Below are 12803 nucleotides of genomic sequence, written 5' to 3'. Positions count from 1 at the left end.
TGCCAAAGAAGATATTGAACTATAATTTAAAACCTTTTACGTTTAAAACGTTTACCTGGAGGTTTTTCCATATTGGTTGACTTGAGAGTTGGAATTTCTCCAGGGGGAATGACTAGTTTGGCACCAGCTGGAAAAAATGGTAAAGGTTACCAAGGTATTGTTAACTGTGATGTATGTAACTGATTTAAATATATAAAGCTCTCTGCTAAATGTTATGGTAAGCAGAATCAGGAACCTATGTATCCTGTTTTGGTTATGGAGCGAGTGGCGAGTGTGGAGTATGGTTAAGTGTCCTGTTTTGGATGCAGAGTGTAGTAGGTTAGTGATAACTTACCAAGGTGTATGAGCCTGGAGGAGTCTGTAGAAGGGCTGCGCTTGTGGTGGTTCAGAGTGTGGTAGGCAGGGTTAGGGTCCGAGGGACTCCTATTGTGGTTGTGGTTGGAGGGCAAAGTTCCGTAGTTGGCTGGAGGTAACGGGGCCACTCGCTTCTTTAGACTACCGACGCTGGCAGCTAAACAAATAATTACATTAAACAATGGATGATTAGTGATTACTGATTAATTATCTCAATCATATGTAGGTACATGTGATACCATTTCACCAATACGTTCAGACTCAAAGCCTTATGATGAGTTTCATTACTTACTTTTTTTTACTTATTATTATTTTTATTACTTTTTATGATGAGTTTGTGCTATGAACCTAAAATCAAGTACTTTCCTTGAACACTTAAGAGGCAGCAAAATGAGTGCTAAATAGCTGGGTAGCTGAGTGGTTATAGTGCCTTGCCTGAAAATCAAAGTTTGCTGGATTGATCCTGAGAAAAGCCAGAAACTTTTTGATGGTTCCAAACTTGATCTGTATGTCTTTGATCATTGCGGTATTAATAAAAGGACCTCAATATAGAAACATTTGGTCTTATTCAGTAAAAGATGTACACTAGGCATCTCTTTCCATTCTACACTCATATTTGGGTTAAAATACACCCAGTTCCATGCCTATCTCAACAGATAATGATAAAAGCTACATACCTGATGCAGCCGTGGTGGGGGGTTTCTTGTTCTGCGGGGGTGGAGGTGGGGGCATGGGCTGCCGGTAGCTGCTACTCTTCAGCGAGTCACAAGTAGACGAGCGAGATCTCATATTGACCGGTGACTCAGTGTAACTTGGAGGTCGGGACGGCTGTTTTCTCTCCGGTGTTACACAACCGTTCTGTACCAGACAAAGCAAAATAATTAACAATTGACAATATGGTCATTTTGAGTTAAAAGTTGTTTCAACCAAGAGCACAAAGACATAGGATTTGTGATTTTTCTAGGATAGCTTTCCTGAATAGGATAGAAAAGAGTCCATCTGGTACAAGAAACACAAATAACATGTTCATTATTAACATATAGGTATTTTAATATTTCATTTTGACTGACAGCTTTAAATTTGAGTTGAGAAGCATTTTTTATTTTCTCACTTCCAAGGTTCCAAATTATGTAAGTGACGGTAAAATACTCAAATTTTCAAGTAAAAAATTAAGTATTTTGTGTTGTGTGAGACTCTTTCCTATTTAGCTCAGGCATAGTAAAAACCATTAGTGAATAAGTCTAAGAATCGTAAACTGAAAGTGTTACATTAGGTTAAATAGTTGAAAACAAGTATAAAATACATTTAACAGATCAAAATATTTCACCATTTTCATTCATCAAACTAAAGGGGACCGCGCCGAACTTGGACAACGACACACGCGGACAATGTTAAAGTTGGACAGATTAAGTTTCCAGGGTTGTCGTTTGCGTGCAACGTTAAACTTGGACACATTTGAATGTGTCCAGATTCGTCGTGTCGTGCAACGCCACCCCTGGACAACTTATAAATAGGGATGGACGAGTCCCGAAATTTCGGGAATTTTTCGGGACAAAAATATTCCCGATTATTGGGACGGGATTACATTTGATTCTGGAATTTTTCGGGACGGGATTTGGTCCGATCGCCGGCGATTTTGCCGCTTCGCGAGTGCCGATGACGCCGCTATTGCGAGCGATAGGTCCGCGAACGCAGGAGACGAAGTCATTTCGACGATCGCGCCGTGACCGCGGAGTCCTATCGACGATCGCGCTGTGACCGCGGAGTCATACCGACGATCACGCCGTGACCGCGGAGTCATGCCGACGATCACGCCGTGACCGCGACTCATACCGGCGATCACCCCGTGACCGCGGAGTCATACCGACGATCACGACGTGACCGTGGAGTCCTACCGACGATCGCGTCGTGACCGCGAGTCATACCGACGATCACGCCGTGTCCGCGGAGTCCTACCGAAGATTGCGCCGTGACCGCGGAGTTCTACCGACGATCGCGCCGTGACCGCGGAGTCATGCCGACGATCGCGCCGTGACTGCGGAGTCATGCCAACGATCATGCCGTGACCGCGGAGTCATACTGACGATCACGACGTGACCGTGAGTCATACTGACGATCATGCCGTGACCGCGAGTCATACCGACGATCACCCCGTGACCGCGGTCATTTTGACGATCGCACCGTGACCGCGAGTCACAAGTTTCTATGGGTACCTGTATATAGTTACCCATTCTTTGGTTTTTATAGATCAGTACCACAAACGGTAAAAATTGATTTTGTATGTCTTTTTTTGGTAACTGCAATACTCAAGACTTTCTTTTTATGCACAGAAAAAATCCCGTCCCGTCCCGAAAATCGGGAAGGAAATAAAAATCCCGTCCCGTCCCGTCCCGAACTAAAAATTCAATCCCGTCCATCCCTACTTATAAACGTGTCCAGGTTCGTCGTTTGCGTGCAACGTTAAGCTTGGACACATTTTAATGTGTCCAGTTTCGTCGTGTCGTGCAACGCCACCCCTGGACAACTTAAAAACCTGTCCAGGTTTGTCGTTTGCGTGCAACGTTAAACTTGGACACATTTGAATGTGTCCAGTTTCGTCGTGTCGTGCAACGCCACCCCTGGACAACTTATAAACGTGTCCAGGTTCGTCGTTTGCGTGCAACGTTAAACTTGGACACATTTGAATGTGTCCAGTTTCGTCGTGTCTAAACGCCACCCCTGGACAACTTATAAACGTGTCCAGGTTCGTCGTTTGCGTGCAACGTTAAACTTGGACACATTTGAATGTGTCCAGTTTCGTCGTGTCGTGCAACGACAAATGTGGACATTTCTCTTAAGTCTCTTGTTTTGGGACCTGACTGTACATTCTACCTGTCAAAGTCCATTGTTTGGGATTTCAACCAAGGTCCCACTAGAAAAACACGCCATGCTGAAGGTTCATGACGTCACCCTAGTGGATAGATTCACTTCAATATCCCATATGTTTTAGGTAATAAAGCTGGCTGTTTTCAGATTTTACGGTTACATTTTCGTACAACTATCCACCACTGTGACGTAGTGTTGCACATAGTCGGTATTTTTGGATAAATAAAAGTAAACGAATATTTTCTATTCCCTACGGACGGAAAACTAACACTTGCTCGGAAAACAACACATGTGTGTAGTATAAGTCTACTTTTTAATCGGTGAATAGCAAGACAACTAAATCGCTGAACGTTAATATTTCGTGCTTGGTGACTGGCGCATGTCTGGAACCGCCTTCAGGATAAAGAAAACGCATCCCTCAGGCTTTTGTTTTGCATTATCCATGTTCGTCGCCAATCTTTCAGATCAGTTGAACTATACTCTTTCTGTTTTCATAGCTTAGTATTATCATAAATTTTCCGGATATTATGGATTAAATATGAATTAAATAATCATGACAGTATTAATAAGATTACATATACGTCTTACGTTGTCAATCCTAATATAGTTTCGGGCGACTATTTCAAAATATCTGTTTGGTTTTCAAGCCTCTTCATTTCACATAAAACTATTTTTGATTGGAATGTGTGTATTAAGACCAGAATTTCTATTTATTAGCAGGTAAATATTTTATATGTTGTCCATACATAACAAATATGAAACGTAGCTTCTATCTTCAAACGTGACTTAATAAAAAATAAATAGTAGTTCAGGTTTATTCAAAAAGTATCGGTGCTATTTGCACATTTTCACACATTTTGTGTGACTGCACAAAAACGAGTCATTCGTATATCGTTCATCTCAAGTAATTGAAAACCATTGTAGGCCTAAATAAACTCACATTATTGACACAGTAAAAATTACCAACATAAAAATTCTGCATTTAAAAATGGTATCATTACAGTATTATCATTTTTAAAGCTGCACCATATTATAGGCCTTAAGACTTGATGTTATAACGGTTAATCACATATTTTATAGATTATTGGCCTATATTTAACATCGGAGTTCCTCTACCAATTAGATTTAGTCTCAAATGCAACATCTGTTATGATCTGGAACTAAGTTTATATTTTCCACTACAATTTTCTTACAAATTCTAATAACCAAAAAGCTTTTAGTATTTTGTTAGCCATTTCATGACTGACACTTTTGTATGCTGAGGTGGCCACTTGGCAATGGTAGGTTTAAACTACTAGGTGGCGTTTGCAGAAGCATCCACAAAATTGAGCGGAATCATCAAGGGTTCATAATATATTGTTTTTGTCATGCTACATAAAAACAGTCGTTTTTAATGCATGCGTTGCGGGTCTTAAGTAGCATTTTTACTCTTTAGGGAGTAAGAATCATTTTTAGCCTCTATGGAGTAAAAATCAGCTGTTGTCAACTCAGTTGTAAATTTCTATTGTAAACGATTGCATATATCGAAAATATGTATCCATTCGTGCTTCGTAACCATTTTAACCTACAGTCTACACTACAGTCTCTTCCCATAGCATTTTAGCATTGTAGATACATTATTCCCACACTCAACACTGCTCATCTTTATTACTTCCTTCACCTAACCCCATACGTCCGTGCTATGTCCATGATTCGCAACGAGAGAGAATATGTTCCATAGATATACTGGATGAAAAGAACCAACGAATAAATAAACACAATTTCGATAGATCAGCAGCCTGATCATTTTCAAATTACTTTTAGTATAAATTTATACGATATAATGAAATAAATTACGTTATACATTTGAAAATTCCAATATTAAGCGTATTCATAAGAATAACGTAGAAACTTTTAAGGCAGGCAGGGCAGAGCCCTAGGAGAGTACTCTTAAGGAGAATAAGTGAACTGTTGTTGTTTGCTTGTTTATAAAAAAAATTTGATCAAATTTGGAAAATGTATTTATTTATACTATACTGTCAACATTTAACTATAAAAACACCTTCCCTGTAGCAGCATACATAAAAACTCGTTAAACTAATGTTATAGTAATAGGGAATAAATATTTCATTTTTAAGGAGATATTTTATTGACAACACAGTCAGACTAAAGTAAAGTAGCTTTTAGTCTGCAGGTTCGTTGTGGCGGGGGTAGTTATAGTTCCGTAACGGTTTTGCAAAGTATTACCCGTAGTGGATTCACTAACGATCTCAAATACACGCCTGATATGTTGTTATTGTGTATCACTGCTATTTTGCTGCTTTGTTCAAATAATCCTCAAACGAATCAAAATTATTATTTCAACCTATGTAGGTACGATATGTGATCGTAGGATACGATAGACTGCACATTGTGAAACAGGTTTAGTCGAGCAGGATCCATTTACACATAATTAAATAATCCATAACAATTTGACTGCTCTATTGCAGTTGTTTCGCCACGAAAACGTTAAAATCTAAGGCATCTGTTTGCTTCATTTTGTTAGTTTATCCATGTTAGAGGTTGAAGACTGATACGTTCAATCATTGAAAAACCAAGGACAAACCCCCAGACAAAAACACTCCACATATTTTGTTTCTATAAACCATTAAAAAATTTTGATTTCAGCCGCTGCTCCATATTACAAATGTATGTTTTGAAGATTCAAACGTGCCAAAAACAATGGACAGCTAATTACTATTGAAGGGCACTAAAAATCACTTAAATATGGCAGTTTTCAAAAACAATGGACAGCTAATTACTATTGAAGGGCACTAAAAATAACTTAAATATGGCAGTTTTAAAATGAGCCTTAATTAACTTTTCTACGACACTTAGCAACACGTATATTGAACAAAAGCTGTAGATTTGAACCATCCATTTGGGACACGGTGTATCCAGGTCCCATAGGTTTTAATTTTTTATTAACATCCAGCAAACATTTACAACGACCAAATAAACATGCAATTAAATTACCGAATTTATAATGTGCAATGTGTTTTGCGACTATGAGTCACTACAACACAGTGTATTAGTAGCAGTGTGTTAGAAAGAAGCCTTGTAACAATAAGGCGTATTCACGGCATTTCTGTTTTAGGAAGCTCATTCAGAGTTTACTAACCGAACGAGACTGAGAATTTGATGAGCCTGGTGTACAGTCTGTTCAAAAACTAAGAGTGTCCAGGTTCGTCGTTTGCGTGCAACGTTACCCTTGGACACTTTTGAATGTGTCCAGATTCGTCGTGTCGTGCAACGCCACCCCTGGACAACTTATAAACTTGTCCAGGTTCGTCGTTTGCATGCAACGTTAAACTTGGACACATTTGAATGTGTCCAGTTTCGTCGTGTCGTGCAACGCCACCCCTGGACAACTTATAAACGTGCCCAGGTTCGTCGTTTGTGTGCAACGTTAAGCTTGGACACATTTGAATGTGTCCATGTTCGTCGTTGTCTGCTTTTATCGTTGTCTGATTGAGGCGGTGTCTGCTTTTAACGTAGTCCACGTTTAATGTTGTCCAACTTCGACATCGTCCCAACTAAAGCTACAACATATCATTGCAAGTACATACTCTGTCTTCAATGACCGTTTCGTCATCTGAGCCTTCAAAGTCAGTTGAGCCTTCATCATGGGACAGGTTCCAGTCAATGTTGATGTTCTCGAAAAGTGACTTTTGTCGGTCCGAAACATGCCTCAACTGTAAACATATATAATTGTATTCAAAATACTTACACTTATAGACTGTATTGTAAGAAGAATCCTAAGCATAAACTGCCTTCAAAGGTAGTTTCTATTGCTCATATATAAATAAAGTTGAATCTTTACTAAAATAAAAACTCATCTTAAATCACTCATAATTATTATTATGTGTTCAATTACTGATTAAAAAACAATTAAAAATGTTCTACTTATAGCAATGTTCTTTACCTTAAATTTTGTTTAATGTTATATAACAATGTCTATAACAATAACATAAAATTGGTCAAAAAATAAATCACATTTTGTACTTAGAATGCAAAGAAATAATTTGATGAGTAGCCTTCTACAAATTATGCCTATAGATAGGCAAATATTCTGAAAAAATAAGGGGCCAAGCTGGTATAAAATGTCAGAAATATGAAATGGCTTTATTAACATGTTTATCTCATACAATCTAGAACTAACCAATACAAGTTCTACTAAGTTAATGGTAGGGGCTACAATCTCAACTAGTGTGTATCCAAGAAGCCAAAACTCCCACCACCGATTATCAAACAAAGTACAACACAAACCCTATTCACACTGACCAGCTCCTCGCAAGTGTGGTGTCCCTTCTCCGTAGCAATGTCCAGTGGTGTCTTGTCCTGAGCATTACGCAGTGTTGGGTCTGCTCCGCTACGCAGCAGCAGCTTCATACACTCCGGCTTGTCATGGATCGCACACAAATGCAGTGCAGTATTGCCCCCTCCGTCTCTGTACCAAATAAAATAATATGTACTTAAAAAAAAATAAGTAATGAGAAAAAAATAAACACACACCTCCAGTGAAACAAACCAGTCTAAGACTTGATAATTGTACAACATAAAAAATATATACTTAGAAATAAATTAAATGGATGACCAAAGGTTCCACAGAAAGTCATGTTGTACAAAGAACATTCAGGAAATAAGCTTATGGGCTGAAAGCCTGTGCGTAGGCTCAGTCACTATCAGCAACTTACTTAATGTGTGTTAAACAAACACTCAACACATCAACATTACATTGTAACATCATAACGTCCTGGTACAGTTCATTATAATTTTTTACAAAAAATAAAATTAGGTAGTAGAATGTTGATAATTGGATCAAAAACCCGGACTTGCCTATAGTAAGAAATAAAATTTCTTACTGTCTTTTCAAACAAATTAAGGACTTGGCTACAACAAAACGAACCACTATCACAGTTTTGAAGCCTATAAAACATTTTTTTTAAGCTCTGTGGCGTCTGATGATTTTACTGTAGGCCTACACTGTACACATGTTGCTATAAATTAATTATAATACAGTGCTTGAACATAAATGTTTTTAGTTTACCTCTCTTTTAGACTATTTATTGTACCTAAAAGAGAACATATACAATTTAAAAAAAATTTTTTTACTCGAATAGCCCTTTATAAGGAAATTTTGATAATCCGGTTGATTTGATCATTAGGATGGGGTTTGATCCCAATTGATCTGGATTATTGACGTTCTTCTGGTCAAACATTTGTGTCCCTAGATATTTATGAACATTTAAAATGCCTCTCAATAAACTGAGTTTTACTTCCATTACTAGTGTGTTAGGTTTGCTGTAGATTTACCTTTAATAAGAATTACCTTTTTGTAAAAGTTAAAAACCACATATTTCAAATACAAACAATGAATTTATTTACCCAAAAACTTGGTGAACTAACCTTCCAGAAGCTGCAGTTATTTTGTCCAGCCCGGCTGATCTCATGTTTTGGACAAGAAAGTCCACAATACACAAAGACAAGCCGATCTCTCTGATGACTGCTAGATGTAAAGCAGTCTCTTCACTGTCCTGTAACAATATTATGTAGATTTTAACTAAAAGTAAACGTAATAGTTCAAAATAACCCTTATGTGTTTTAAAACCTTGTTTCACTATCCTAGACAATTTATACGGCTGTGGAAAAATTGATTGAAAAAGTGAGGGAGTGACGGCAATATTTCAGTGAAAACACATCTAATAAGTATAACTTTTTTTATGCACTAGAACGGTAATCTTTTGCGATGGTACATGAACGGAAATTAATTTTAAGTTCAAAAACGTTTAACATAAGATATTTGAAAAAATGAGTTCTTGGTTAAGATGACATGGATAAAATTGTGGTGGAAAACATTTTTAATTGTTGCTCAACTTGTACAGGAGATATAATAAATAAACTGGAGTAAATATTTCAAATTATCTATTGTTATATGCAAATTTCGCTCATATGGAAGTACTGTAACAATTTTTATCAGGTAATGGATTACCTGATAGGGAGGAGTTCTCTATCAGAAAGAAAGTTTTTGTTTGAGAATCTTATTTTTTGTTTATTTCTAGAAAACATTTTTTATATCTAGATAGCTTAGAAGGGCCTCAGGACCCTTAAGCTGTGGCAATAACACAACTTCAAGCATTGGTGATTTGAGGGTTTTGATCTGGGCAACCAGGACCAAATTCCCACGAGACAGGCCGCACCCCACAACTGTTAAATAACTGGGATGGTAAATAAAATAACATTTAAATAAATAAATTGTATATTAGCATAACAATTAAATTACCGAAGAAGGTAGAGGTGCTGAAAGGTCCGCTCCTTCCGCAAAGACCTGTAGAAGATTCCGCAGATGGTTGTTCTTGACAGCATGCTCGAGGTCACTCAACAGCTCGTGCTCGTCTGAACATGTTTTCTTGACAAAACGCTTCTCCAGATACTTGGCCCGGATGAATGAATACCTCTCATCCCTAAAACATCAGTGTCGAGGGATAATGTTGAGACCGTGACATCACATGATGAGTGGAAATTCATAAAATTAGTGAGAAATAAAAAAGTTATATCATATTGTGGTGGTGGTAATAATTTAGTTTATATTAAAACTTAAAGCTTTATCTTTAACCCAAATATTCCAACAAAGGTTATTTAAGAAATCAATCTTCTTCAATGGTCTATAAAATAATTAAAAAATTCTCATTTAAAATCATTATCCTTATTTCAAATTTTATTTCAATAACAAGAGACGGCACTGAATGTATCAATGGGTCGACACTTTAGGGTAAACAGTAGGGTGACCACCAGAAACTCATGTAACATCAATGGACTTAAGGAGATTAAATGAAAGACAAAAAAAAAATTGAAAAACATAAGAATACATAAGAACATAAGAAGATAACATAAGCAGATTTTGAGAATAAACAAACTCTAATGCAAACAGTCAAACATCACTAAATATTAAAACTATTAAGGCCTGGCGCACACGGTCGATTTTTCGATCGGCCGATTTAAAAATCGGCCAAAAATAAATCGCCCTTGATTTATGTCCAGGCGCACACGTGGCGATTTTTTAGTCGAGAAATTGATTTTTTTGAGTGCGTTTAAGCTATCCTAAAATGGACTTTGTTGAATTAACCTGTGTTTGTGCTCTTCTAATTAGACCAAAGAAAAAAAGAAGACAACTTAAATATTTGGTTCATCCGATAGTAAGTCAGAGACTTTTAAATTGACAGTTTTATAAACTATACACTTTACGTGATGACAGAAAAAGTTCTTTAATTACTATAGAATGTATGTTGAAAGTTTCAGTTTTTATTATAACAGCTGTGGCCTTTTTAGCAAAGAAAACGACACAACTCACACTGAAGTTCATTGACTAATGTGGAGAACAACAAGCGACTGGCCGATTTTTTAGTCGATCGTGTGCGCGGACTGATAACAACCTGTACGTTACAGATTTTTGGGCGACAATCGCCTCGCCTACGAATCTGTGGCAAAACCCAGATTTTTAAATCGGCGCAATTCTCGATCGCCTGTGTGCGTGCTTCCATTCAAATACATGATGCACAGATCGGCCGATGAAATAGTCGCCTCAAAATAATCGCTCGTGTGCGCCTAGCCTAACTTGTTTTAAATGATAGATTAATGTGGACTTTTCCCATCATGATAAGTAAAAGAACAAGTCCTTACTGATCTGGGTGAGAAAGTACTTATTAAAAATTATAAAAACGGACCCTTGATTTTCCAAATGTGGAAAAACACTAAAAAAGACTATGCAGAGAACTGTATAATAGTTAAAACAAGTAACAGAAAGCTTAAAGAAAACAGAGTGCTTAAAGAAAAACATTTACCTTTATTTTTGTCCCAATCCAAATAAAGTTGTTCTGTACTACAAGATTTGAACTGGGGCGAAAATAAAGGTAAATTAAACAACTATACAGCCTTACCAGTTCAGGGGCAAACCCCAACAATGAGTTAGAAAACGATAGAGTATGGAAACACAATGGACATGTCTAGACAAAACAGACTTCTACGTTTTTACAACCTTACCTAAAGACTTCAGATTATGAAACGTCATAAAAACTTGTTTTCCACAAAGGAAAAAATGTTTGTAATAATCCCTTAAAAAACCAAGTAGTCCTACAGTTTTACATTATATAGTACCATCATACTCAACAATTGTCTAGGTGAGTGGTAATAATGTTTGCCTACAAATCTGAAGGTCGCTTCTTCAATTCCGAAGATTTGTTCAATATTGTTTCTGGATCCAGATGCAATTGTCATTGGCCTATAAAGATGGTATCTAACCAAAAGATCAAGTTTAAATACAAGATCAGGGTATAGATTGTTCCCCTGCAAAAACATTAAAAAATGCCTATGGCATAGGATCACTAATAGATAAACAAGAAAGAACTTATGAATGACTCACATTGAGCTGGAAGGATTAGGTTTGGTATCCGTGTCGAGGTTCGCCTCCATGACGTCGTTGAACACATGATTGGTCATGTGACGGGCCAATAGCAGCTGCGAGGTGCCGATGTGGTCCAGAGTGAGACTTTGTATCCGGGATATGTGGACTCCCAGGTCCCGGTGTATCCCGGAACACTCGATGCACACCACCACGCCAAAGTTGATACTCAGCCAGGTAGTGTCTGGAGGAAACAAGAGTCAAAAACTGATTACAAATTGGTGTTGTTGAAATTTTTACGATGTTTGTAATATACGAATATGTAACTGGCTGGTGACTGTTCAATGCAAATGTAAAACCTAAATTTTAAGTCTAGACAAGTATAGAATCTTTTTTGATAAAATGTTCAAAGCTGACATTTAGCCTGTTCTACTTGTTCAAATTTCAAATCATTCCATTCTTTAAAATAACAATTTAGTTTGTAATTATATCCCTCCCTGCTATTACAAATTAAAATAGCAGAATAAAACCTCAATTACAAGGTAAACTGGAAGTTGGAAGTGATAAACTAAAATTAATAGTGTTTTTTTATTTACCGAAAAAGTCGTGAATTTAGCAAGTTTTAAAAATCACTTGACTTCAACAAAAATACAGGGTGACTGACAGAAACCGGACGTTTTTTAAATCAATAGTATAGGCCTACCCCCAACAGTTATTGTCCAAAGGGGGGGGGGGGGGGGTAATTCCTTGCTGTAATGCTATGTTTATTTTCAACAAGATCTACCGCACACTCTGACCAGGATTTAATGGCCGTGGTTTGTATTACGTTTCTAGGAAGGGAAGGGTTATTTCTTGTTTCTGTGGTGTTCAGCAGCCCCAAGGTAACCAGATTTGAGCATGTTTGCATTTTTTCTTTCAGGAGTTCTCAAATTTGACGTCTACACTCATATATCCCAAACCAAGATAAGATCTTAGGGACGCAATTAACTAGGAAGTAGCAACAATTAGCGAGCAGGATTGGATAGCGATCTAAGCGGCCGAACTAAAGCGACTATATTTAGTAAATATTATATTTCTAAATTCCAAGACTTAAAGACTATTTCAATGTGAAACATCGATAGCTCCATTTAATATAAAAGTACCTGTTTAGCACCCTGCTTGAAAAAAG

At 37.3% G+C, this 12803-nt stretch overlaps 1 protein-coding gene across 4 annotated transcripts in view; it reads right to left on the bottom strand.

The window, feature by feature from the left end:
* Positions 1–12803, bottom strand: part of LOC128988927 (arfGAP with SH3 domain, ANK repeat and PH domain-containing protein-like) — a 36376-nt gene that overhangs the window by 8520 nt on the left and 15053 nt on the right. For 2 of the 4 annotated variants that reach the window (XM_054410709.1, XM_054410711.1), the window contains exons 9-16: positions 11657–11879; positions 9521–9701; positions 8647–8774; positions 7507–7687; positions 6807–6932; positions 1032–1212; positions 335–511; positions 56–127 (exon numbers count right to left, since the gene is read on the bottom strand). In XM_054410709.1, the coding sequence (XP_054266684.1) occupies positions 56–127; positions 335–511; positions 1032–1212; positions 6807–6932; positions 7507–7687; positions 8647–8774; positions 9521–9701; positions 11657–11879 (1269 nt within the window). The remainder of the gene's footprint in view (positions 1–55; positions 128–334; positions 512–1031; positions 1213–6806; positions 6933–7506; positions 7688–8646; positions 8775–9520; positions 9702–11656; positions 11880–12803) is intronic. The other 2 variants (XM_054410710.1, XM_054410712.1) reach the window with 1 other exon arrangement.

This window comes from Macrosteles quadrilineatus, unplaced genomic scaffold (assembly GCF_028750875.1).
Source record: "Macrosteles quadrilineatus isolate MER2022 unplaced genomic scaffold, UCM_ALF_1.0 Scaffold_3__2_contigs__length_128488019, whole genome shotgun sequence".
NCBI classification, from domain to species: Eukaryota; Metazoa; Arthropoda; class Insecta; order Hemiptera; family Cicadellidae; genus Macrosteles; species Macrosteles quadrilineatus.
This window is presented reverse-complemented; position numbering and strand designations above follow the sequence as displayed.